Source organism: Cololabis saira, chromosome 17 (genome assembly GCF_033807715.1).
Source record: "Cololabis saira isolate AMF1-May2022 chromosome 17, fColSai1.1, whole genome shotgun sequence".
Lineage (NCBI taxonomy): Eukaryota > Metazoa > Chordata > Actinopteri > Beloniformes > Belonidae > Cololabis > Cololabis saira.
This window is the reverse complement of record NC_084603.1, coordinates 11166845-11192703: the sequence shown is the minus strand read 5'-3', so window position 1 is coordinate 11192703 and position 25859 is coordinate 11166845. Positions and strand designations below refer to the sequence as shown.

The 25859-nt window shown below is 39.4% G+C and overlaps 1 protein-coding gene and 1 pseudogene across 2 annotated transcripts; one reads left to right on the top strand and one right to left on the bottom strand.

The window, feature by feature from the left end:
- Nucleotides 1–1192: 1192 nt before the first annotated feature.
- LOC133464098 (tetratricopeptide repeat protein 4-like) lies at nucleotides 1193–7490 on the top strand (annotated as a pseudogene).
- Nucleotides 7491–9649: 2159 nt separating this feature from the next.
- LOC133463318 (delta-1-pyrroline-5-carboxylate synthase-like) lies at nucleotides 9650–23940 on the bottom strand. Of its 2 annotated transcripts, none has more exons than XM_061744799.1 (17): nucleotides 23805–23940; nucleotides 22095–22208; nucleotides 21802–21953; nucleotides 19537–19686; nucleotides 18690–18794; nucleotides 18437–18595; nucleotides 18008–18098; nucleotides 16997–17121; nucleotides 16772–16916; nucleotides 16612–16685; nucleotides 14385–14478; nucleotides 13126–13346; nucleotides 12368–12505; nucleotides 12088–12283; nucleotides 11013–11134; nucleotides 10592–10874; nucleotides 9650–10499 (listed from the first exon to the last, which is right to left on the bottom strand). In XM_061744799.1, exons 2-17 carry the CDS (start codon nucleotides 22183–22185, stop codon nucleotides 10318–10320), a joined length of 2328 nt encoding a protein of 775 aa, XP_061600783.1. In that variant the 5' UTR covers nucleotides 22186–22208; nucleotides 23805–23940; the 3' UTR covers nucleotides 9650–10317. The 2 variants fall into 2 exon arrangements, with proteins under 2 accessions (XP_061600783.1, XP_061600784.1); XM_061744800.1 differs by having other exon boundaries at nucleotides 18443–18595.
- Nucleotides 23941–25859: the final 1919 nt, after the last annotated feature.

Genomic DNA, 25859 nt, shown 5'->3' with positions numbered 1-25859 from the left:
TGAAGTTTTGTTATCATTGTTATGTTTGCATAACAATGAGCAATTGTTAATAAAAAAAAAACTAAAAAAAAACCGACTTGTTCATGAATATTTATCAAAATTTAAGAAGGATATAGACGTTAATTGTTCTTTTTGCCAAAAGCATCCTGAGACATATTCCCACTTATTCTGGTCATGTGAATTCACTTATAAATTTTGGGGGGACTTCCACAAGTATATTGTTGATTCTGTATTTTCTGATTTTCATCTTTATTTTAAGAATGTTATTTTTGGTTTTCATAATTTTAATCACAAAGATAGGGACGCTTTCTTTTTTATTAATCTGTTTTTATTTTTAGCTAAATTTCACATACACAAGTCCAAATTCATCCACAGAAAGCCTGAACTCCTTGTACTAAAAAGAGAACTTGATCAATATATAAGGACAATTTACTCATCAAAAAACACAAAGGCACAAAAAACCATCGGCATCTGTAAATCGCTCAATTTGACTACATGAAACCTACTCTTGCACATTATGTTGTTTTTATTTTTATTTATCCTTTTAATTTACATTCAACTGTCTTGTCCTCTATATATTTATTTTCAATATGGTGTTCGAATCTCTGCATTTGTACGTTACCCTTGTTCTTAATTTTTCATTGTATTATTAAAAGATTATTAAAGATTTAAATAAAGAATTAAAAAAAAAAAAAAAACGACTTGTTCATGAAAACAAAGAAGTCCACTTCAAAATTGTACACAACCAGTACTGGAGTTGAGGGGGGATGAGGGGGGATGGCATCCCCCCTGAAATAAAAACGGTCAAAATCACCCCCCTGTAAAACTGCCATCCCCCTTTCCATCCCTTATGTCATTTCATCAATGAATGTGGTTTTACTGCTATTTCAACGTTTAGAGACATCACCAGAAAAAATAACTTATTTGACAATGTTCACCTGTTTCAAGTAAATTTCCACTTGAAATAAGTAGAAAAATCTGCCAGTGGGACAAAATTTATATTCTCATAACAAGCTAAAAATCTATTTCCACTGGCAGATTTCTCTACTTATTTTAAGTGAAAATACTTGAAACAGGTGAAAATTTTTGTTTTTTCCATTGATGAGTCTTGTTTTACTAAAATGAGACATTTTAACTAGAAATAAGACAAATATTCTTGATAATATTTTGAGTTTTTGCAGTAATCCATTTGATGAAGAAATGCGGGGACCAGGAGCTCCACGTCATTCTCCTCACCAACCGAGCTGCTTCACACTTCTACCTGGGTACAAAGAACCCCCTCTGTTGAGGTTAAAATGACCTTAAATGCCTGTAGTGCTGGTTACTGTCAGATGTATTTATGCCTATGAAGCACTATGATGCACGTCTGGTTTTCTGTCACATAGGTAACATGCGCTCTTCCCTGAATGATGCTGTAGCTGCAAAAAAGGTCAAACCAGACCGATCAGAGGTGAGTAATTCAGTCTCCTCTAATTAACATGCACTACCAGTATGCCTCACAGTAAAAGTTCAAGTTTATTTATAAAGCACTTTAAAAACAACAACAGCTGACCAAAGCGCTGGACAAGTGAAAGGAAAACAAAAACAAAACAGGACAATGTAAAAAAAATAATATAACACATAAATAAAATAAAACAATCATGGTGAGTTAAATGCTATTGAGTAAAAATGAGTTTTAACATGAGATTTAAAAACAGCCATAGAAGGATAACAGGTGTATGTACAGTGGCAGCTCGATCAAAAGTTTGGAACTGGTCCCCCCTGCTCTTAAGCCTGGAGGGGGGAGTTATTAGGCAGAGTTGGTCAGCTGGCCGTAGAGACCTAGAGGGTCTATGGACATTTAAAAGACCTGAGATGTAAGAAGGTGCAAGACCATGTAAAGATTTAAAAACAAATGAAAGAATTTAAAAATTGATCCTATACCGGGCGGGGAAAAAATGAAGAGCTGCGAGCACAGGTGTAATATGTGGCGTAATAAATATATTTATTCTTTTTGCATGATACCTGTCATTATAACATTTTCTGCAATAAACCTATTTTGCCACCGAAACACAAAAGACTGGAGCTGCTCCTTGTTTCTTACTATTTTAAACTACATTACAATATTTATTAGTATTAAACTCTTTATAGCATGAAAAATTACATTCATGTCACACTCTTAAAGCAATGCATGACAATCTTTTGATTAAAAATAGTCGCGAGAATAATTTTCTCATGTTTGAACAGGTGCCCAGTGCTGCATAGAGCTGCGTAACTTTTCAGAGGGCATCAAGTGGTGTGACGAGAGGCTGAAGGTCCATCCTACCAACAACAAGCTGCAGGAGCTGAGAGCAACAGCAGATAAACACAAAGTAATTCATGAGTTTTTCTGTTTGTTTGTTGCTTTTATTAGAATGTGTTGTTGTGGTGTGGTGTGTGGAGGAGGTTAAACTGTCTCCATGTTGGGTGTCTCAGAGAGCAGCAGAGAGAGATGCCAGGAGGGCCAAGGTGAAAGAGAAGAAGTTGCTTGGTGAGGAGGAAGCTCTTCTGGCTGCTATGAAGGTACGTATAAACGTTGTAGTTGTTTTCTTGTCTTGATTTGCATCATCAGACGCGGCGGCTCATGATGGCCTACTGCTCTTCTGCATTGACTTAAAGTTGCACCACATTAATTCCATGACAACAACCAAGACGGAAAGATTTAGTGATTAATAAAACAGCAACATGCTTCTGGAACAGCCTTGAAAAACACAAACATGTGACATAATTCGCATCCTTTAAGAAGTGATGTCCAGCAGTGAGCTGCTCAACAAGTCAGACTCAACTCCTGACAAGACCCAGATGATCCTTGACAGGATCTCATGAACTCTGCAAAGCATGCAGTTTAGTTTAGAAAGTGGTCAACATGTCAATTTTTGGAAAAAAAAGGAATGCAGTTTAACATGGTATTTGTTTCAAACATAATGAATTTTCTGAGTTTTGAGTTGTTTTAGATGGTGAAAATGATCTCCTCTTACCTCATTCTGAAATGCCCAGCTGACGGCTGTTTTTGTTGCAGTGATATGGGATTAAATCTGTTTTTAATAATAATCTTGTATGTTTTTGCGTTTTCTGTGCAGAGTCGAGGCATCAAGCTCCTCCGGCGTCACTCTGCTCCCAAGGGTTGAGACAGCGAGGATGAGGAGGAACGTTGTTCAGCAGCAGTGGAGCAGCTGAGCTTGGACGGCCTCAGCTCTCAAGAGATCACTGGCGCTCAGGTGTCCCTGGATGAGCAGGGCTCTTTACACTGGCCCGTCCTCTTCCTGTACCCCGAACATCAGCAGGGGGACTTCATTTCAGCCTTCTGCGAGAATAACTGGTAAAATTAGATTGTTGTTTTGTGCACCGTAGCTTTGGCTTTATTTGTCTGCTTGGGGAGGGAGGACTATAACTATTAATTCCATTTACTATTAATCTGAAGATTATTTTCTCATATAAATGTAAATAAAAGGTATGAAAAGTCTCCAAAAGAAACTAACAGCAGTATCTTCAAAGTCAGAACAGAGCAAAACTCCAATATAAACAATCAGTTATGACATCATTAAAAAAAACTATAAAAAATTGTCACATTTATGAGACTTATGTTCAGAATTGTGTAGTAACCTCCTGAGACCTGGTGTCCACATGCATGGACATGACATTTTGGTATGTCTGTACCATAACAATTAATCAAATCTAACAGCGGCCCAATGTCCCCATACGTGGAAAAGTACATCATGTCAAAACATGATGCTTAATTTTTATACGAATCAGGTCCCAATAGACAATATTTAAAAAAAAAAAATGCATAGTAAACAAGCAATTGGGCCTGTGTTGCTGTTTTGTATATGCACATGTGTGAAACTGGTAGAAATAGTTGGTAATGGGAATATTCAGTTTTCAGGAGGAAATCAAAATATCTTCTGGAAGAAACATCTCTGATTAAATGACTTGATGTTCTGCTCTATTATTGTTACCTTTTTTGGTAACTTTTTTGGTCGCACGTTGTTTCCCAACTCCACAGAGAAACATTAGAAAGTGTTATCGCAAAAGAAAAAAGTAAACAGCACGCAAATATTGGCTCTTGTAATTGCTGGTTGTGGCCACAAGGAGTCGCTGTTCAGCAAACGTTTAGCAGCAACAATGTTCATTCCTTCAAATCTGACCAAAAATATTTTTTTTCCTCTTAAAAATTCTGCATAAATAAGAGAGGAGGATTTTATGCTTCTGTTTGCCTTGTTTTGTTCAGTTTCCGAGACCAACTTGATTGATTGATTGAAGAATTTATTAGAAGAATTGCATAGGATCAGGTACAGTTTCATGACAGTACAGATTCGCTGATACAAAGTCAACTAAAAGGCATTATTCCAAGAAAGCATTACACTTGTTTACATTGGAGACCTTTTTTAACTCATGTAACATTGAATGACAAACAGGTAAGAAGCAGTACTTTGTAGGGAAGATTGTAAAAAAAAGAAAAGGGGGGAATTACTGTTATTTTGCACCGAGAGAGACTAAAAAGGTGATGAGACAAATAGAATAAGCTAGGTAATACAAAACAAAAGCAGAAAACAAAACAAAAAAACAAAAAACAAAAACAAGAAACAATAATCAGAAGGAACAGTGGGATGTGCAGTAGAGGCTTTGATTATTCCCAGTTACGAGTAGCAGCCTCCTGTAGGTGGCTTTTTAGGGCAGACTTGAAGGAGATTAGGGATTTGCTCTCTTTTATGGCTGTCGGTAAGGAATTCCACATGTTGGTAGAATAGGATGCAAACGAATTTGAACCTTTCTTGGAGTTAACCCTGGGCTGAAAGTGATTTGTGGAGCTGCCTCTAGTGTTATGGTGGTGAACATATTTTACATTTTGAAAGTATTTAGACAAGTACAAGGGTATTTTGGAGGTGTAATGTATCTTGAACACCAAAATCAATGCAAGAAACTGTACTCTGTCAGCTACCAGGAGCCATCCCACGCTGAGCATATGGTTTGCTGTTAGGTGAGCCCGAGATGGAAGATTGAGCAGAAGCCTTATTAGTTTGTTTTGAGCTGTCTGGAGCTTGGTTTTCAGAGCCTTAGTGGCGTCACGGTACCAGACATGAACTCCATAATCAAAGTGAGGTTGAATGAGTGCCCTTGCCAAAATCTTCAGTGTGTCTACCAACTAGAGGGGCGATCCTATACAAGAATCGGGTTCGTTGGTTGACTTTTTTGACTACCCTAGCAGTCATTTTTTCACTGGAAAGATTTGCTTCTAGGATGCAGCCCAGATAGGTGATTTCAGTTTTGTTTGTGATAACATTGTCACCCACTTTGATTATGAAGTTATCAACCTTGCTGAGTTTAGGAATTCACCCGAAGAGGATGGATTCTGTTTTGCCCAAGTGTATGGATAGTTTGTTGTCATTGAGCCAGGTACAGATCTTGTTTAACTAGGAGCTAAGAGCCTTTTCTACCTGCAACCTGTCCCTGTCAGAGACAAGGAGAGCCGAGTCATCCGCGAACAAGAACAAGTTGCAGTCACAAGCAGATGCCATAATCATTAACATAAATTAGGAACAATAGAGGTCCCAGTATGCTTCCTTGAGGGACACCACTGGTTATTGGGAGGGGAGGGGACAAGGTACCGTTTACCTCAACCATCTGTTCTCTCCCCACCAAATAAGAGAGTATCCAGCTCACTGCATTGTCGCCAAGGCCAATAGCTCCAAGTTTGTCGATGAGTATAGAATGATTTACGGTGTCAAAAGCCTTCTGGAGGTCCAGCATGACCATGCTGCAATATTTGCCCGAATCAACCTCACGTTTGATGCGATCGTTCAAATAAAGCAGGCATGTCACAGTGGAATGAGACTCTCTGAAGCCAGATTGGAACTCATAAATAAGTCTATTCTCCTCGAGATATCTTGCAACCTGTTCGTAGACAATTTTTTCCATGACTTTCGAAATGGATGGTAGAATTGAGATGGGACGGTAGTTGCCTGGGTCTAGTTTGCTCCCCCTCTTGTGCATGGGTTTTACTTTGGCTAGTTTGAAATCTGATGGACATACACCTTGTTTGATAGATAGGTTAAAAATATGGGTAATTATAGGAGTGATGGTGACAGCTGCGTCTCTGAGAAATTTAGCCGGGATGGTATCGTGGCCTGTGGCCTTGTGTGTGGGGAGAGTACTCAGTTTTTTAAACACCTCGTCAGTTGTCACAGCGGCAAGTTTAAAATCACCCTTGCGTACCCCTAGTTTATTGTAGTGATTGTTGATGTGCTCAATGCCATACCGTCCAGAAGGGGCGGAAAGTTTGCTAACCAGTGAAGTGGCTATGGTGGTGAAATAAATGTTAAGACATTTAGCTACTTCAAACTTGTCTGAGATATAGCCGAGAGCAGTTTTGAGGTTTATATTTTGGTACACTGTTTTGAGTTTGGAGCATGTTTGGAGAAGAGCTTCCACCATGGGACTCAGACAGAAAATATCTCCCACAAAATCTGCAGGTTTGTATGTTTGCAGCATTTAAACAAAGCAAAAGCCAGGATTTGTACAGAACACTAAAATAAGTTACCTGCTTCATAATATGCTCTCATTCAATGTTGAACTTGTTATTTCTTTTGGTTTCAGTTTTAGAAAAGTGGTGCTACAATAAAACTGCACAATAAAAAATTCATATAAAAAGCAGTATGATTTGATGAGCTTATTTATTTATTTATTTGATGCATCTTATTTTTATCAGCAGCAGAATGTCATTTAAAAAAATGTCCCTTCATCTTGTGGGAAACTTTATTTTTTTTAGCTGTACATTGAATACGAGGATAAAGGAGACGCTCTAACAAGTCGACCTGGAGACGCCACTGTTGAAAACTCTGCAACATAAACGGTACATGAATTGTCTCTTTATCTACTCCTTTTTTTATTTAAAGTAGGCTTAAGATTAAATCTGCAGTAATTAAAAAATGACACTCCCATGTCTGTGTTTCATGTAGCGTTGAATACAGTCAGTCCGGAAAGTATTCAGAACGCTTCACTTTTCCCACATTCTTTTATGTTACAGCCCTATTGATAATAGGAATAAATTCATTTTTTTCCCTCAGAATTCTACACAAAATACCCCATAATGACAACATGAAAGAAGTTTTGTTATGATTTTTGTAAATTTATAAAAAATAAAAAACTATAAATATCACCTGTGCATAAGTATTCAGAACGTTTGCCATGAAGCTCAAAATTGAGCTCTGGTTCATTCTGTTTCCACTGATCTCTCTCAAGTTGTTTCTACAGCTTAATCGAAGTCCACCTGTGGTGAATTCAGTTGATTGGACTTGATTTGGAAAGACACACACCTGTCTATATAAACTCTCACAGTTGGCAGTGCATGTTGCAACACAAACCAAACATGAAGTCAAAAGAATTGTCTTCAGACCTCCGAAACAGGATTGTTTCGAGGCACAAATCTGGGGAAAGGTACAGAAAAATTTCTGCTTCTTTGAAGGTCCCAGTGAGCACCGTGGCCTGCATCATCCTTAAATGGAAGAAGTTTGGAACCACCAGGAATCTCCCTAGAGCTGGCCGCCCGCCTAAGCTGAGCAATCAGGGGAGAACTTAGTCAGAGAGGTGACCAATGACCCGACGGTCACTCTGTCAGAACTCCAGCGTTCCTCTGTGGAGAGAGGAGAAACTTCAAGAAGGACAACCATCTCTGCAGCAATCCACCAATCAGGCTTGTATGGTAGAGTGGCCAGGCGCAAGCCCCTCCTTAGTAAAAAGTACATGGCAGCTCGACTGGAGTTTTCCAAAAGGCACCTGGAGGACTCTCAGACCATGAGAAAAAAAATCCTCTGGTCTGATGAGACAAAGATTGAACTATTTGGCATGAATTCCACGCGTCGTGTTTGGAGGAGACCAGGCACCGCTCATCACCTGGAGAACACCATCCCTACAGTGAAGCATGGTGGTGGCAGCATCATGCTGTGGGGGTGTTTTTCATCAGCAGGACCTGGGCGACTACTCAGGATTGAGGGAAAGATGAATGCAGCCATGTACAGAGACATCTTGGATGAAAACCTGATCCAGAGTGCTGTTGACCTCAGACTAGGACGACGCTTCATCTTTCAGCAGGACAACGACCCAAAGCACACAGCCAAAATATCAAAGGAGTGGCTTCAGAACAACCATGTCAATGTCCTTGAGTGGCCCAGCCAGAGCCCAGACCTGAATCCCATCAACATCTCTGGAGAGATCTGAAACTGGCTGTACACCGACGCTCCCCATCCAACCTGATGGAGCTTGAGAGGGTTTGTAAGGAAGAATGGGCAAAACTGACCAAGAATAGGTGTGCCAAACTTGTAGCAACCTATTCAAAAAGACTTGAGGCTGTAATTGCTGCCAGAGGAGCTTCTACAAAGTATTAAGCAAACGTTATGAATACTTATGCTCATATGATTTCTTGTTTTTATTTTTAATAAATTTACAAAAGTCGCATCAAAACTTCTTTCATGTTGTCATTATGGGGTGTTTTGTGTAGAATTCTGAGAAAAAAAATGAATTTATTCCTATTATCAATAGGGCTGTAACATAAAAGAATGTGGGAAAAGTGAAGCGTTCTGAATACTTTCCGGACTGACTGTATTTACGTTTAAGCATCTTTTCACTGCTGAACCTCTGTAACAAGTAGAAGTTGTAATGAAATAATCTCTGCTCCTCTGAAAGGACACGGCTGTGAAAAATTTCCTTTTATTTAGATATTGAGTGTAGGGGGGGAGCTGAGGCCTGAGAAGAGGCCGGCGAGGCTCTCACTGAAAGAGCTCCACTATTTAAAGTATTGACTCTGCAGCTGAAAAATAAACCCAGATTAAGCCTATTGCCACATAAAAAACATTGCTAGAATTAAAGGGTTTCTGTCTAAACAGGACATGGAAAAACATTCCTTCATTTTCAGTAGGTTGGATTATTGCAATGGCATCTTTCAGCTGATCCAGAACTCTGCCGCCAGAGTCCTTACAAACACCAGGAAACTGGACCACATTACACCAGTTGTGAAATCACTACACTGGCTTCCAGTGAGTCAAAGGATAGAGTTTAAAATCTTACTGCTGGTCTACAAAGACCTGAATGGTCTTGGACCAAAATACATGGTTGATCTGTTAGTTCCTATGAAGCTCCCAGACCCCTGAGGTTCATCTGGATCTGGTTTGTTGTGGTTCCCAAGAACCAGAACCAAGCAAGGTGAGGCAGCGTTCAGTTATTCTGCTCCTCACCGGTGGAACAAACTTCCTGTAGACCTGAGGTCTGCTCCAACTGTCAGCTCCTTCAAATCAGGCTTAAAAACATTACTGTTTACTGAAGCGTACTCTTAAATTAAATACTTACCTGCTGGACAACCTATGCTTTTTATTATTTCACCTTTTTTTTATAATTTTATTTGTTATTTACTGTTTGTCTCTTGCTGCTTTTAATGTTGATGTAAAGCACTTTGAATTACCTTGTGTTGAATTGTGCTGTACAAATAAACTTGCCTTGCCTATAATGTTTTGGGGCTTTTTTTGCTGAAAGCCCTAAAATATGGACATATTCATAATTCCGTCTTTTCAAAAAAAAAAATTAACACTGAAATGTGATTTCATGCACCCTTGGAAAATAACCTGCACAAAAGACAGTAGTGTAGTGTTGCATTATATGACGTTTTAAAGTCCCAATCGGAACTAATAGTTTGTGCAATACATAGAACTCAAGACAATGCATTCGATTGGAGCAGTATAATAGGGAAATGATGGCGTTAATTTAACAGCATTAAGCACAAGCTCATTTAAGAACTATACAGTATTTATTTGTGCAAAGAGTAAGGGGACAAAACATAATCTGAACCATGACTGCACAAAGAAACCTTGCAGTAAAGCAAAATACAGAAGGAAAGTTTATATGTAGAAAAATAAATTAGAAAATTCCAGAAGGAGCAATGATTTCTTTTCGCTGCTCTTATAAAAAATAGCTTGAACGGAAAAGAGCTTTGTATTGGTCAACATTATGTTTCACCTTAGCTGTTTAGCACAATACATTTGCTTTTTAATAACCAACCATTGAATTGCACTGGAGTTTTGAATAAATCTGCAAAAACAGATTCACAGCTTTACAAAACTGAGAAAAAGTTTGTCCAATAAAAGTAACTTTCACTCTACATGCAAGTTTTCTGTAAAAACATAATTGACTCACACAGCTGACTGATACACCAGCTTGTAAGCTGTAATGCTACTGGCAGACACACATCCTTAATCAACCCCTGGTAGATAACTGTTGTTTTGGCTCCAGCTAACGGCTCTTCTTTTTGGGCACCTAATTAAAACTCCCCTGAGGAATAGGGATGTTTTCATGAAGGTATTTCATACTGCCTTGCTCAGAGAAGTCGGCCACAGTGTGTCCATCTCCTCGAAGGACCCACTTGGTAGTAAGAAGTCCTTCCAAACCCACTGGACCTCTGGCATGTATCCTTGCCGTGCTAATGCCAACCTCCGCTCCTGCAAAATAAACGGTGTACAATCAACTCCTCTGCCATATTTTCAAAACAACGTAAAAAAGAAGGTGTCAAACGGTCTGGTACTATGCATACCCAGCCCAAAGCGATAGCCGTCTGCAAAGCGAGAGCTGGCATTCAAGAATACACATGCGCTGTCCACCTGCTGCAGAAACTGTTCAGCTGTATCTTCATTTTCTGTGACGATGACATCAGTGTGGGAGCTGCCGTATTTGTGGATGTGGTCCACGGCATCCTCCATGCTGTCCACCACTTCAATGCAGCATTCCAGATCCCCATACTCTGTGCGCAGAGACTTCACCTCAGATGGGCTGAAAGTTAAATAAGATGCAAACCGGGGCCCTGCATGAATCTTCACCTGAGGACGGCAGTGACAAACAACAAGAACTTAGTGCCAAATACTCTCTTCCTTCAAGTTTGTAAACACAAATTTGATATATTTTAATTCTTTGTGTACATTATGTGCCACAAATCACTGTCTGAGCACATTTCTTACATTTTCTGTTCTGAGTGTATCAATGATCTGGTCAAACATAGGAGTGCGCAGCAAATCTCTGTGGATAAGGAGAGTTTCCATGGCATTGCAGGCTGCCGGGTAGTCACATTTGGAGTCTTTGACTAGAGGGAGAGAGTTGTTTGCTCAGTTAGTTGTTCCAGATTACACCAAGACGTTAACAAACATCACTCCTTGGGGCATCATGTAAAATAAAAGCAATTACTAAAGCAAGATGCACTCAAAAAATACATAAAAGCAAGACCCTTTGTCAGCCTTCTGATTGGTTCCTGACTGACCAATCAGAAAAATCATTCTCTGTTGCTGTATCCGGGTCAGAATATCCAGTTGGACAAAATAGCAGTCTCTCTCGTTCACATCAATGCAACAAGTGTAGTTTTTACTTGCCTTGTATCAAAATTTAAATCACTGGATTATTTTTGTAAAACTTTGTACTAGTAAAAGGAAAACTTCAAAACACACTGCACACAGTGTAGTGAGGGTCCCGCATACTTTTTATCCCCAAAACTGGCAGAAATCTGATCCGTACTACCAAAACAAAGTCGGCTGGGCAGCAGGCTACAATTGCAAATGCGTTTTATTTATCTTTAAATGGTTAAGCGGTGTGGTTGGGGCACTTGTAAAAGTGACACCCGCTATCCAGAGAGAATCACAGGAATACATTTGATCCCTTTCCCAAAACCAACGGTAAAAAAAAAAAAAAAAATGTCTGCTTTAGATAAAGCTATGTGGACAGCCACACTCGCAGCTCAACCCTTCCACCATGCTACCAGCTAAACTAATCAAAAGATCTTGTTTTTGATGAAAACCTGTTTTTTTATCTAACTACACGATACCTGACGTGTTCCTTTTTATTTATATATAGTTGCTGTTGATTTTCTTTGGTCCAATAATTAGAAATAAAGTGTTGTAAAACCCAATTTAGGGGAAATATGACAGTTTTGTCCTACCCAGCAACAGGGGCTTGACAAAAGGGTCAATTGCACATCATTTTCACCAAAACAGAAACAAAAACCTTTTGAAAGAACTTTCAAAGCAGCATGCAGTTGACACATACCGACATCTATAGCTTTGTCTATGCTGGCTTCGCTGTCTATGTAGACGTGACAGACGCCCTCACTGTGGCCCAACACTGGAATACCCTTGGCTGCTCTTTGAATGTCCCGGACCAGCTGGGAAGAACCTCTAGGAATGATCAGATCAATCAGCTTGTCCAGTTTGCACAGATCCTCCACTTCCTCGCGTGTGCTCACCTACACGACAAAGTGACCAAACTTCAGCACACCACAAACAACAATGTATAATTACTTAAGTTTAATCAACATCTTCAGTCTCACCAGCTGAATGGCATCAGACACTCCATGAATTGAGAGCGCTTCTTGAGTGAGCTGATGAAGAATTTTGTTGGTATACGCTGCTTCTTTACCACCCTTCACAAGCAAAGCATTTCCACTGGCAATTGCTAGCGCCGACACCTGTAAGCCAATATTTTATGTTTGACTTCTTTTCTAAAAGTATCAACTAGTGATGCACCGAAATGAAAATTTGTGTCCGAAACCGAAAATAATAATAAACACTTGGCCGAATACCGAACAATACCGAACATGGTTCTTCCCATTTTTTCATTTATTTTGCCAATTTTTTCACCATTGCATAAATCAAATAAATTTGATTTAGGCATATTTTTCAAAGAAAAAAATCTTTTACAAAATTACAAGGTAGAAAATATTTATTGAACATAAAAAACTGATAATTTTTTTAATTTCCCAGCATTATGTTGTTTTGGTTCCACCTCCTGGTGAATGTTAGGTAAAATTCTTATGTGGTTACTTTTTGGTTGGCCAACGATTTATGTTTGTGGTGCGCAACCAGTACGGGAGCGGCCAGTCTATTTCCTTATATTACAACGCCGTTATCAATTGTTAGTTTTTTTTTCCCACTTATTCCACCGAACACCGAAAGTGTTTTTTTGCCATTTTCGGCCGAACAATTTCGGTTACCGAACAATCAGTGCATCACTAGTGTCAATGCAGAAAATGAGTAAAACTGCCACTTGTGATGATGAGGTCCAAAGGGTCCATGAGGTTGGTCTGACCTGTGGGAGGCAATCAGGACGCGACTCAAAGATGACCAGCAGAACTCCGATGGGGACGGTAATCTGCTCCAGCTGTAGGTTGTTGGCCACTCTGGTTCTCCTCAGCACCCGACCCACGCTGTCCCTGGAGGACCCGGCCAGTTGACGCAGGCCGATGGCAAGGCTGTTGAGTTTAGCAGTTGAGAGACTGAGACGGCTGATCAGAGGTTGGGACAACCGACCTGCAAGGAAGCAGAATAGAAAAAATAAATAATGCTGTAAAGGACCATATTGAGTCATAATTTGTTTAGTTGATATATTTTTTCTTTATGATAATATTGGATTTGGAGTATAATGTCAGTTGGTTATTCTTTGGATGTGTCTTAAAATTGTGATTTCTTTTGTATATATTGTATTTTGTATGTATTTAATATGATTTGTGTGTAAATTGACCGGAAATCCGCCCGCATTATTGAAAAGGTCCGGTGGGCCCTGCGGCTTTGATGATCAGTTTGGCTTTCATGGCAGCCAGCGTACAACTCAAAACTTCCCTGGGCCTTTCATATAAGACTGAGTCTTCTTTGTAATCTGTGGCTCTGTCCTGGTCAGTCCATACATTATTTTATAATATTGATGGTGACGAACAGACAATCACCTATTCGTCTATTCGTATGAGAAGAAAGAAGTTCCTTGTTTGAATTCCTTGGAGAGCGCAGCGAGTTTGGTATGATGTTTGTTTGTTTTCTTGTTGTTTTCTTAACATTTAGATATAGTTGTGTATGTTTTTAGCATTGTATAATTTAATTAGGATCTGTTTCATTCATGAGTTGTTTGTACGCGCTGTGGAAATTAGTTTTATGAATTGTTTGTATCCCTTTTTTTATATATAGTTTTCACGGTGTCGTAAGGACTTATGAAAGAAAGTCGTCATGATTCTGGATGCGACCTGAATAAAGAAACCTTACGCATCAGTCGAGACTCTCTATTGTCTTCAATCCAAGGTCTGCTACAAATGCAGACACCAAAAAAAAAACTATGGATCCACACGGAGGAGTGTTGCTTTTAGCTTCAGCACTAGTGAAAACTGAACCACAAAGAAGAACCAATGCCCTGGATTACAGCCTTACAACAAAAAGCACATAATACTACCTGTCAACTCAGTAAAATCGTAAATTATAAACAAGACCGGCCATTACTGGACCAAAGTCCTTTTTTTAATCTTACTCTTTCTAAAAGCAAATCAACGGTATTGTTTATGAATCTGTCTTATGTCTTCTTACCTGCTGCCAACTCCATGTCTTTCTTGTTGGCACCAAGAATCTCATCCTTTTTCTCAGTAAGAAGGTCAGCAAGACAGCAGATGATTTCTCCTCTCTGCAAAAGAAAAAATGAACAGACACCTTGATCAGATTACGATACATTAATCAAGATTGATTAAACATACTACTAGGGGTGGGCAATATGGAAAATATTTCATATCACAATTTTTTATATGGCAGGATCATGAGCACAATTTTCTCACAGTTCTTTTTTATTTTTTATTCAATATTCGGCTCTACTCTACTTTGCAAATTAATGAGCAGAACAATCTATAATTTATTTCTATTTCAAAACATTACACCTTTAAGTGCACTCCTAACAGCAAACAGTGTTACAGTTAACATCATCAGTTCAGGCACATTTTCTATAAAACCAATCTGTAACTTATTTGTGTTGTTTGAGGCATAAGTCACCATGGAAATAACACTGAATAATCATCAGTAAAGGAATACAAATAATCAAAAGAAGACATGAAAGGGGAAAAGTTATTTCCAATCAATACCCACAGCATATCTAAGAGGGTAAAAAAAAAAGTCAGCTCTTGTTTCTAATGCGTTTGTCCCAAGTATTACTAGTAATATTCAGCTGCAAAGTCTTTTTGAAATGGCTTTACATTTAAAGACTTGGAACATTTAATTATCATTGATTTCAGGGGCCACCCACCAAATAGCTTTATTAAAATGGTCCGATAAAAATATAAATTAACTGTAGTAATCCGTTACCTCTTTCTGGGCTGGAGTCTGGAGGACCCAGGTTCAAGCCCCTGGATTGCAACCAAAAGTCAACCACCTTGGGCCCCTGAGCAAGGCCCTTAACCCTTACTGCTCCCCGGGCGCTGTGCCATTGCATGGCAGACCACTGTTACTAGTTCAACTAGAAAATGGGTTAAATTCAGAGAAAGAATTTCCCCATTGTGGGAGTACTAAGGGAAGCTTTCTTTCTTTCTTTCCAGCGCTTGCTTGTGTTTGCATATTCACCAAATGCATTAGCGTTGTTTGTTTTGGTCTGACTGTTGCTCAACTTCCAGTAAACTTTTAATTGTGCGGTCTCTCCAGATGCTTGAAAAGGTTTGTCGTGTTACCATCGAGGGGAGAACCTTCTCCGTGCAAATTGTTCACATTACTGCCGTTTCACTGTGTCTTTACTGCGATAAAAAACGGCTGCGATAACGTTATCGTGGGGTACTGTAATTATCGCCAATTTTTTTTTTTTTTGGTCACACAAGGCTACCAGCCAGGTAGAAGCCAGTGTTATTTTTTTTCATGTATTTTATTAATATTATTTATTATTATTATTTATTTAATATTTTTTCAGAGAGTAGTACAATCCGTGTGCATTTGACTACTGTGGCACTTTATTTTCACTCAATCTTTGTGTTGGCCATGCAGCTTTTGTTTTGTATACTACAGAGCAGTGCCTTTATTTTATTATTTTTCCAGAGAGCCGTATTAAGTAGCAGGCAGCCAGCCACTGTTAAAGTTTCAGAGAGTAATACAATCAGTGTGCATTTGGCTCTACTTTGTAACTTTATTTCTATTTGTCACTTATTTCTTTCGACTCTCAGGGAAGTATTTTCTTACAAAAAAAGAAAGTTCAAATAAGTACCGGTACCGGTACTATAGTTTACATTTTGTAATGCATAACATTTACAGTACACTATTTGTTCTCTACCTCAAGTGTCACTGTGTTGAGAATGATTTGAGAATAAATGTTCTGAAGGAACCATTGGATCCACGGTTAGTGTTTTTCCTTGCATTTTAAGAATTTTATAAGCGACGCGCTAATATCGTGATCGTGATATTTTTGTCCACTAATATCGTGATATGAAATTTTCATATCGTCCCATGCCTATGTGTCTTGTGGAGAAAGTTTAAACCAGCGGCATATCACCAGGGCTGACTCTCTTCAGAGCTAACCTTACACTGGTATTTTTATTTTCACCCATGCCCTTGTGCTTTGAAATGAAAGAGAATGAGAATAGACATGAAACCCCGGTGTACTAGCATAGAGCTGCAATGAATAGAACATGCATGGTACAATGGTCTCTTAGTAGGAGCAGACTGTGGGCAAATTTTACCGGTTTAACCCTCTAATATTGTCATATAACACCCCCCTACCCACTACTAGTACAACAGAACAATAGTTCTGGTAACCTCTTGAATCTGCTTATGAAAGGGTTTTCCCCACCTGCTCAGGAAGCAGCGACGCCAGAGTCCTGCCTGCGTACCGCGCCATCTCCGTCTGCTGCTCCACAGTTGGACCTAGTTCATAATTCAGACCTCTAATATGAAAACATGAACACAAAACAAACTATAAAATATGTCCACCCCACGGTTCCATCCCGTACCTGCCGGTTTCACTTCAGAGAAAAAGGTGCCAACTTTCTTCCCTTCAACAATGTCAGTGATGACGTGGCCTGTGACTTTAGGATCCGTGCCGTTGGCGATGACGACCGACGTCCCACCCTGCAGGGCCCAAAGGGCGGCTTTCACCTGATTCAAACACACAATGCAAACCGTCATGACTCTGTCCTGTTCACATATTGAGATCAAATATCTTCTGCCATGCATACCTTTGCTTCCATGCCACCAATACCAACTCTGGACTTGGTGCCGTATGTGATTGACTGTTGATCTCCAGGGTAGAATATATCAATAAGCTTGGCATCGTCTGTTCCTGGGGGACTGTCATATAAACCTGTGGGACACATTTTTTATATTTTATGAAACCAAATAAGTAGTGGGCGACGGATAATCGGCCGTGGCCGATTATCGAATTCGATATTCATAATTTTACAAATAATCGGTATTGGCCCCCCCCCAAAAAAAATCGAAAATAAATAATTTCGATTTTTTTTTTTTTTTACTGAAATACTGCATTTTCTTTTTGTATTAAGAATGTTCAACATGCTCAACCTTAAGTAAACTTAAGTAAATATTTGCACTTAAAAAAAGAACCTGTGTAGCCATTTTCACAACCTGTACTGTTTGGTTGTTCGTCATGTGTACTAGTTAGCTTACTGTTACTACCTCCAAGTAGGCACTTGCTGTGGTTTGGGTCTGGGAATTGGGAGTATTGTGCCTGACTGTTCTAAAATTGAGGCTGTTATTCCTCTTAATTTGTTATTTTTTATAGGCAGCTTTTTATTTTATGTAAAGAGAAAATTCACTTAATGTTATTTTTAATAACTGAAATGCTGCTTGTTTTGTTTGATGTTCCATAATTTGCACTTTTGATGTGTGAGCCGTGCGAAGTGAATATTGCTGTCCTTCCTAGTTAAAGCAATAAATTGCTCACCATTCATTTAAATGAATTCTTGTATTGAAATTTGTTTTCTCCCAAAAAGGTAAAAAAGGGTAATAATCGTATCGGCTGATATCGGCTATCGGTCTTTTTGATTTCCCCCTAATCGGTGATCGAAATAATCGAAAAAAAGGCTGATCGGTCGGACACTACAAATAAGCAATGTGGTTTTAATACATGTGTCCTTTTTTTAAATAAAAAAAAACTGTTAACAACTAATAGAAATGCCTAGAAACAAATTAAAGTAAGCAGAATCAATCATTAGTGGTTATTTCTGTACCTTCGACATCAGACAGGGCAACAAGGAGGTCAGCTTTCATTTCAACAACAAGTCGTGCAGCCAAGCTGTCATTATCTTTGATGCTTATCACCTAAAAACAGAGAGAAATTACATGAAATTAAAATTAAAAACATTATACTGTAAAGTAATATCAGATCAGTCACTACCCTGTAACACAAGTTCCTCCGTCTCCCCAAACGGATGAAAGCATGAGTTATTGTGCCCAAGACTTAAAAGAAAAGAAACCAACACTGTATGAGAGCATTTCAAGCTGGATAAAAAAAAATAAATAAATGAATCTATCCCAAAGTTTTTCTAAGATAGAAGTGAAAAGAAACCTACAAGATTATTTAATGTACGGGTTAAGCAATCCACCAGCACAGTTTTGCCCCTTTTAGGATTCCAGCATGCCCGTCACACAGTACCCACATTTACCCCCTGCAGGTCACTGTTGGGAACGGGGGGAGCAACAACAGCATCGTTGGTGTTGATGATTGGAACAATGTTCATCCTCAGCAGTTCAAGAAGTGTGCTGTTCAAATTGCGACGTTTCTGCTCATCATGAAAATCCAGGTTGGTGACGAGGATCTAAAGAAGTGGAGAAAAATAATTATAATGAAGTGACTATATTGTTTTTAGTTTCTCTTTTCATTTTGAAGTATAAATAAATCTCTGTACATACTTGTGCAGTACAGATGCTGTACTGGGTAAACATAGCTTCGTACAACGCCATCAGACCACTCTGACCAGCCGCTGCACATGCTCGGGCCTCCAACACTGGAATGGACTGAATAAGAGATTTCACTTGAGTAAACAAAGAGAGAACAAAATTAAGAGAACCTTTTCATATTATACCAGCATCTGCAAAGATTTGACTTAAATCCCGAGAGCTAGGGCTGGGCGATATGGACCAAAAGTCATATCTCGATATTTTCTAGCTGAATGGCGATACTCGATATATATCGATATTTTTTCTGTGCCATAATTGGGGTTTCCCCCCAAGCATTATAGCATAGCATCTCTGTTAGCTTCATTTTTTTCTGAGGCAAACCCTTAAAAAAACAGTCAGTTTTAATACAAAGCCTCGTTCCAAATGTGACACAGGTACTTTTATTAACAGAGGTCTGCACAATATCAAAATGTATAAAACAAATGAAATAAAAATAAACTGCCTGCATATATAGAATAAAATGCTTCTTGAATAAAATAAAACAAATATCTCTTTCCTGCATAACAATTAAATTAAAATACACTGTGCAATTAATACAATGTAGACAGTAACAGGCAGACTTTTCCACTGAGGTTGACAGTTGTGCAAATAACAAAACATTTGTGCAAATCTCAAATAAAACATTCAAGTCAATTTATCACAAAATAAGCTAAATCAAAATCATTAAAAAAAAAAAAAAAAATTTAAATCGATATAAACGATATTGTCTCGTACCATATCGCGTTTGAAAATATATCGATATATATTAAAATCTCGATATATTGCCCAGCCCTACCGAGAGCTATATATATTCTTTTACCATGTCTTTGAGTTGGTTCTGTCCAGAGTGTAAGGCTTGTCTAACACTCTGAGACAACAGTATCTCATGTCTCAGTCGCTGCTTCCCGAATGCCACAGCACCGCTGGTAACGATCATCATCTCCCTGCCTTGATTCTGCAGCACGGACACCTGATAAGACACAAAGACCAGAATATCCAGCCTTCTGTTTTAGAGCCAAAGTAAGTCCTCCTCAGTGTAGTTCTTCTCATGTGTGTGTATCAACAATTATACCCAGTGTTTCCTCTACATTCATTCAGCAGTGGCGGCCCGCCACTGCTAAATCATAGCCGCCACGCCTGAAATTTTTTTTTTATTATAATTTTTTTTTTTTTTTTTGCAAATGCACCATCGCCGCATCTCTCCACCTTCACAGCACAGCCTGTGTGATGATGAGCGCAACGGCGGGGGGAGGGGAGGGGAGGGGAGGGAGTGGGGTGTTTGGGGGATCCTATTGGAGTTAATTACTCGCGAGAGCGCGGCCTAAGGTGACATCACGTTAGGCACCAGGTCAGAGTCAGAGTCGTCGTAAGAAAAAAAAAAAAAGGAGAAGTCGCCGTAAGAAATAAAGGCAGCGAATTACCGGAGAAAAGGTAGACTTATTAGGGGCGGACTGGCCATCTGTGTGATCTGGAGAATCACAGAACGGCCAGTAGTCCAGGACGGATGGCGGCCGGCCACAGTGTTAGGGCTCGGCCAGGCGGGGCTTTATAAATATATGGGCTTTATAAATTTATGAAATATATGAGCGCGGAGTCGGCGTGGCGAGGAGCTGAGTGGCGCTGTGAAGCCTTGATTTATGGTTCCGCGTTAAATCTGCGCGGCGACGCGCAACGTACGGCGCGCGTCTCCGCGTAACCTACGCCGTAGGCACTGCGTCGATTTAACGCGGAACCATAAATCATCCTTAAACCACCTGCAGCCCGGGAGGAGAAGTTAAACAGCGGGGCTGCGAGTTGTTCATCGGCATTGCTGGTTCGTTTTCTTAACTCTAAGCTTTGTTGCTTTGTTTGTTAGTTTGCTGGTGTTTTTTTTTCCTCTCTGTGATTTTTAAGTTATTTGTGAAGAACTTCTGAGTTCCCTGTGGGAGTTTTTCTGTGTTTTTCTATTAAACTACGCCTCGGTTTGGCTAAAGTTTAACCCGGTTTTATTTTTAAAATTATCTTCAAAACCTAAAAAGAAATCGATCAAAAATCAGAATTAATACAGAAATTATTGGTGCTGTAAACATGTGTCTTTTTGGAAAGGTGCACAACATGGACTTTGGTAGAATAAGAACAAAAGTGCATTTGGATAAAGGGAATGTCATCCTGACTTCCCACATGAAAGATTGTTGGAAACAGTTAGGCACCAAATATAATATATTTAATTTTCTCAGGTGGCAAAAATAAGAACTTTATTGATCCCACATAGGAGTAATTCATGTTATATCAGCTATAGAGAACAAGGTAGTGCCGAAAAACAATATATATCCCCCCTCACAAAAATAAGAAAAATAGAGAAACATATTTTCTCACCAACAAAACATATTTCAAATTTTCCAAGTAACAAAATAACATATTTTTCGGGCAATGAAATAACATTTGAACCATCTTTCAGACAATTAAATTTGTTCATGAGAAAATATGTTTCTCTGTTTTTCTTTTGTGAGGGGGGAGAACACAGTCACAAGAACACCTGGAAGCATTCATGCTTTTGACCACAGAGAAAGATCCTCATGTCCCTTGATTATTAATCTCTGGGAGATTAATAAAGTCTACTATTCTATTCTATTCTATTGACAATGACAGAGTTGCAGAAAAAAGTGACCTGTTGAAGAAACTCCTTATCCCTAAACATCGAGAAAAATGGCATTGGTTTGTTTTTTTAGGTTAGTATTCAAGTTAAACTGTATATTTACACCCTCATTACATAGTGATTTATCATAACGCATACAGTGTTGTGTATTTCAGATACTTGTTTTGTATTGGTTCAACCAGAGGGACTGCAGTGAGACCTTAATTTCTATGTGAGAGTATTCAAGTTAAACTAGAATACTGTGCTCTTAACACAACATCTAGTCAAATCAGTGCTATTGCTATAATTTGGATGGTATAATATCATGAGCCATCATGCCAGGCGTTATTGTTGTTGAGATTCCACGCGCCGATTGCTTTGGGCCGGGCCTAGTCAACGCCGCCGCCGCCGACACCCCCCCGGGAAGCATGCCCCCACTGCAGAAAAAATTCCTAGAGGAAACATTGATACCTGCTCGACTATCGAGGCCAGCCGTCCCAGAGCAAGGCCACACTCATCCCCACGGGTAACCACAGCACTCCCCAGCTTCACCACAATGCGCTTGGCCTGTTTCAACTCACTGCGGTGGGCAAAGGACTTCCCATGGGAACGGGGGAGAATAACTGGAGAGAATAAACAGAAAGAAACATTCGTAAAGAGACAAATGAATATAACAAAGAGTCATAGAGCAAACTCATCAATGAATGAGATGTTAAGAATAATGTCCATCTCTAGTATGAGGAGCCAAGCGTGTGTTCACTTACATTTACCCTGGGAAAATGCTCTGATAGAGGTAGAACAGACATTTGACTTGGTGGAGGGCAGGCGAGGGCACGAGGCTAGCCTGGCAAACATGGCAGTGACACCTGAGGACCGCACTGACATACACACAAATACATGCCAGGTTACTCCAACAGTGGAATAACCTCATCTGAGATAAGCAGCTGTTGACATGATGAGAGAGCTGAATGGTGATTTCTCTAAGCAACTTGAATCAAACAAAAATGTGTCTCTAGAACGCTTTCTATTATGTGTATTGATGTTATTTATGTTTCATTCTGTTCCGTTTGTATTCACACTAAACCATACAGAACTGTCTCAGAAAATTAGAATATTAATATGTGATGAAGTTCTTTATTTTCTGTAATGCAATTAAAAAAAACAAAAATGTCATACATTCTGGATTCATTACAAATCAACTGAAATATTGCAAGCCTTTTATTATTTTAATATTGCTGATTATAAGATAAGATAAGATAATCCTTTTTTTCTCCCTCAGTGGGGAAACTTACTTTGTTGGCAGCAGTACACTTAGCACACACATGCAGGAGAGGGGTAAAAAGAGACTAAAAAGTAAAAATAAAAAATATATATAAAAAATATGTATAATTACAGAAATATGAGCAGTATATACAGTAGATTGAAAGAAAAGAAGGTAGAGTGTGTGTGAGGTAGACTGGCAGATATTGCACATATGATATTGCACATCTTATGTTATTGCACAAGTTATTGTCCGTTGGCTACTGAGAGCAGGCCTGGTTGTAAAGTCTGATGGCAGCGGGGAGGAAGGACCTGCGATGCCTCTCGGTGGTGCATCGCGGGTGACGAAGCCGGTCACTGATGGAGCTCTCCAGGACTCTGGCAGTCTCATGAAGGGGGTGGGAGACATTGTCCATGATGGAGGACAGCTTAGCCACCATCCTCCTCTCCCCCACCACCTCCACCGGGTCGAGACTGCAGCCCAGGACAGGCTTACATTATGGCTTACATTTTAAGATTAAGATTCCCAGAATATTCTTTTAGATTTTTTGAGATAGGATATGAGTTTTCTTAAGCTGTAAGCCATGATCAGCAATATTAAAATAATAAAAGGCTTGCAATATTTCAGTTGATTTGTAATGAATCCAGAATGTATGACATTTTTGTTTTTGTAATTGCATTACAGAAAATCACAATATTCTAATTTTCTGAGACATTCCTGTACAGAATGGACGGTTAAAGCAATATCCATGCTTACTTATAACTTTATGAACATATCACAAACATGTCATACTGACCAGCATCACTTTGTATACAGTGTCACACTCAAATGTGTTCCCTGGCCACCTTAAACTAGGAACAACAATCCTATTGTAACATATTTTCTTTTTTGTTTTGAAGATAAACATATCTCACATATGACCACCACACTTGGTCTTAAAAATAATAAAGTGCATTTCCATCACCATCCATACTATTAACTTTTATTTTCATTCCAATGTATATAATGTTTATATTTTGTAATTATGCATTTTTTACCTGCGTTTTTTACCTAAGTTGCACGTAGATAAAGAGGAACCTACAGTATGTACTGTAACTGTGATTGACACACAATAGCTGCGTGTAGCTAAGACCAGCTAGCTTTAGCAGATGTGAGCCGCAAGTGTTTTTGAAACAAATAATAATAAGAAAGTTTTCACAAAACGACTCTTTACCTGATAAAGTGGAGAGCTAAAGAGCCAACCTCCGAAACACTTGTGAGTGCGCTGCAGAGAGGAGACACGTCGTCAGAGTGTCAATGATCCCCTGCCACATCCACAACCCACGTTGTTTGGAGACATGAGCCATTCACGCGCCTGCGCAGTAGCTGCTGCGCAGTTACGTAGTTGACGTACGCAGACAGCGCTGTCAGGGCGCCACGTGGGTTGGTTGCATGGATGTATTATAGAAACGGTTGGTTGATCCGGTGTTCTGCCAATCCTTGCTACCCGCCGAGAAATGCTACTTCGTGGTTCTGCGCATGCGTTTTTTTTTCAAAGTTTGATTGCCACACCAATCATTTCTTGCACGGTGTTAAATTGATAATACTCAGTACTCGAGTTGAGGGGGGATGAGGGGGGATGGCATCCCCCCCCCGAAATAAAAACAGTCCAAATCATCCTCCTCTGAAATAAAAACGGTCCAAATCATCCCCCCAGTAAAACTGCCATCCCCCCCTTTCCATCCCTTATGTCATTTCATCAATGAATGTGGTTTTACTGCTATTTCAACGTTTAGAGTCATCACAAGAAAAATAACACCAGAAAAATAACTTATTTGACAATTTTCACCCGTTTCAAGTACATTTTCACTTGAAATAAGTAGGAAAATCTTATCTTCTTATTACAAGCAAAAAAATCTTGTTCCACTGGCAGATTTTTCTACTTATTTCAAGTGAAAATCTACTTGAAACAGGTGAAAATTGTTGTTTTTTCCAGTGATGACTTGTTTTAAGTGTAATGAGATTTTTTTACTAAAATAAGAAATTTTAACTAGAAATAAGACAAATATTCTTAAGATTTTGAGTTTTTGCAGTGATCCATTTTACTTATCCTGTGAAGGACAAAGTCATATTGATAAGTTCAGAAAACTGTTTTTTATTGTTGTGTTTTGATGTTGATGTAAGCCCAGTGGATATTTAAAGCTTACAGAAGGCTGCATTTAACTGCTGCTATGTCATTCCTGCAGTATTTCTGCAGGTGTTTTGGTCACTGCTATTATTTGTAATATATTATATATTATTTGTAATCGGCACAAATTATCTGTCCCCATATGATAAAATCCCCCATCCCCCCTGATTTTTTTTTACAACTCGATTACTGATAATACTGTATGGGATGTTGACTATTTGATCCTTCAAAATACACTACCTATGACATGAATTGCAGGAACATTATACGATAAAGAGAAAAAAACAAAACAATTCTATTGCTTTATTTGATATTCATTCAGTCATTCACCTTTATTTAACCAGGTCATTAAGAACACATTCTTATTTACAATGACGTCCTGGCAAGCGACAAGGACCACTTGGGGGGAAAGGAAGTTGCTTACTTACTTGCTTAAGGTTGTCCATCGTGTCCGATGATGACGGTCCTTCTCTATTACTTGTGAGTCCTCATGTGACTGCGTAGTCCAATCTGTGCTTTACACGTTCTGCCACAGACTGGACAGACGTGAGCACTGACTGGGGGTGTGGTTGTGGGTCTGGCTTCATGTCTTCTCTGGCGCTTCTTGGTCCGTCGATCACCTCTGTCCTCCTCAAGCTTATGCACTCCTTGATGGAGGAGCTGCCGCCAGATGGATCGTTGAGCGGCAGTGTCCTCCAGCTGGGTCGGGTTCAGGCCGCACTTCTTTATGGCAGTCTTTAACTGGTCTTTGTATCGCTTTTTTGGGCCTCCTGCCAGACGACGTCCATGATGGAGCTGGCCATAGAGCACCTTACGTGGAAGGCGCTCTTCTGGCATTCGTATGACGTGGCCTAGCCAGCGGAGTTGGTGCTGCGTGACTGTAGCCTCCACACTGATGCAGTTGGTCTTGCAGAGTATCTCGGTGTGGGGGACTCTGTCCTTCCAGGATATCCCCAGGATGCATTGTAAGCACCTGATGTGGAAAGCCTCAAGCATCCTGAGGGGGCGGCTATACAGGGTCCACGCTTCACAGGTGTAGAGCAGGGTTGTCAAGACAACAGCCAGATAAAAGGCTACCTTAGTATGGAGTTTAAGGTCCTT

Excerpts from the sequence above, each read along its gene's own strand:
- LOC133463318 (XM_061744799.1), bottom strand. The coding sequence starts at position 22,185 with ATGTTTGCCAGGCTAGCCTCGTGCCCTCGCCTGCCCTCCACCAAGTCA. Across the intron at positions 19,687-21,801 it reads TGGCCTCGATAGTCGAGCAG|GTGTCCGTGCTGCAGAATCA; the intron begins GTATCAATGTTT and ends GTGTCTTATCAG. Across the intron at positions 10,875-11,012 it reads ATACACTCAGAACAGAAAAT|GTGAAGATTCATGCAGGGCC; the intron begins GTAAGAAATGTG and ends TGCCGTCCTCAG.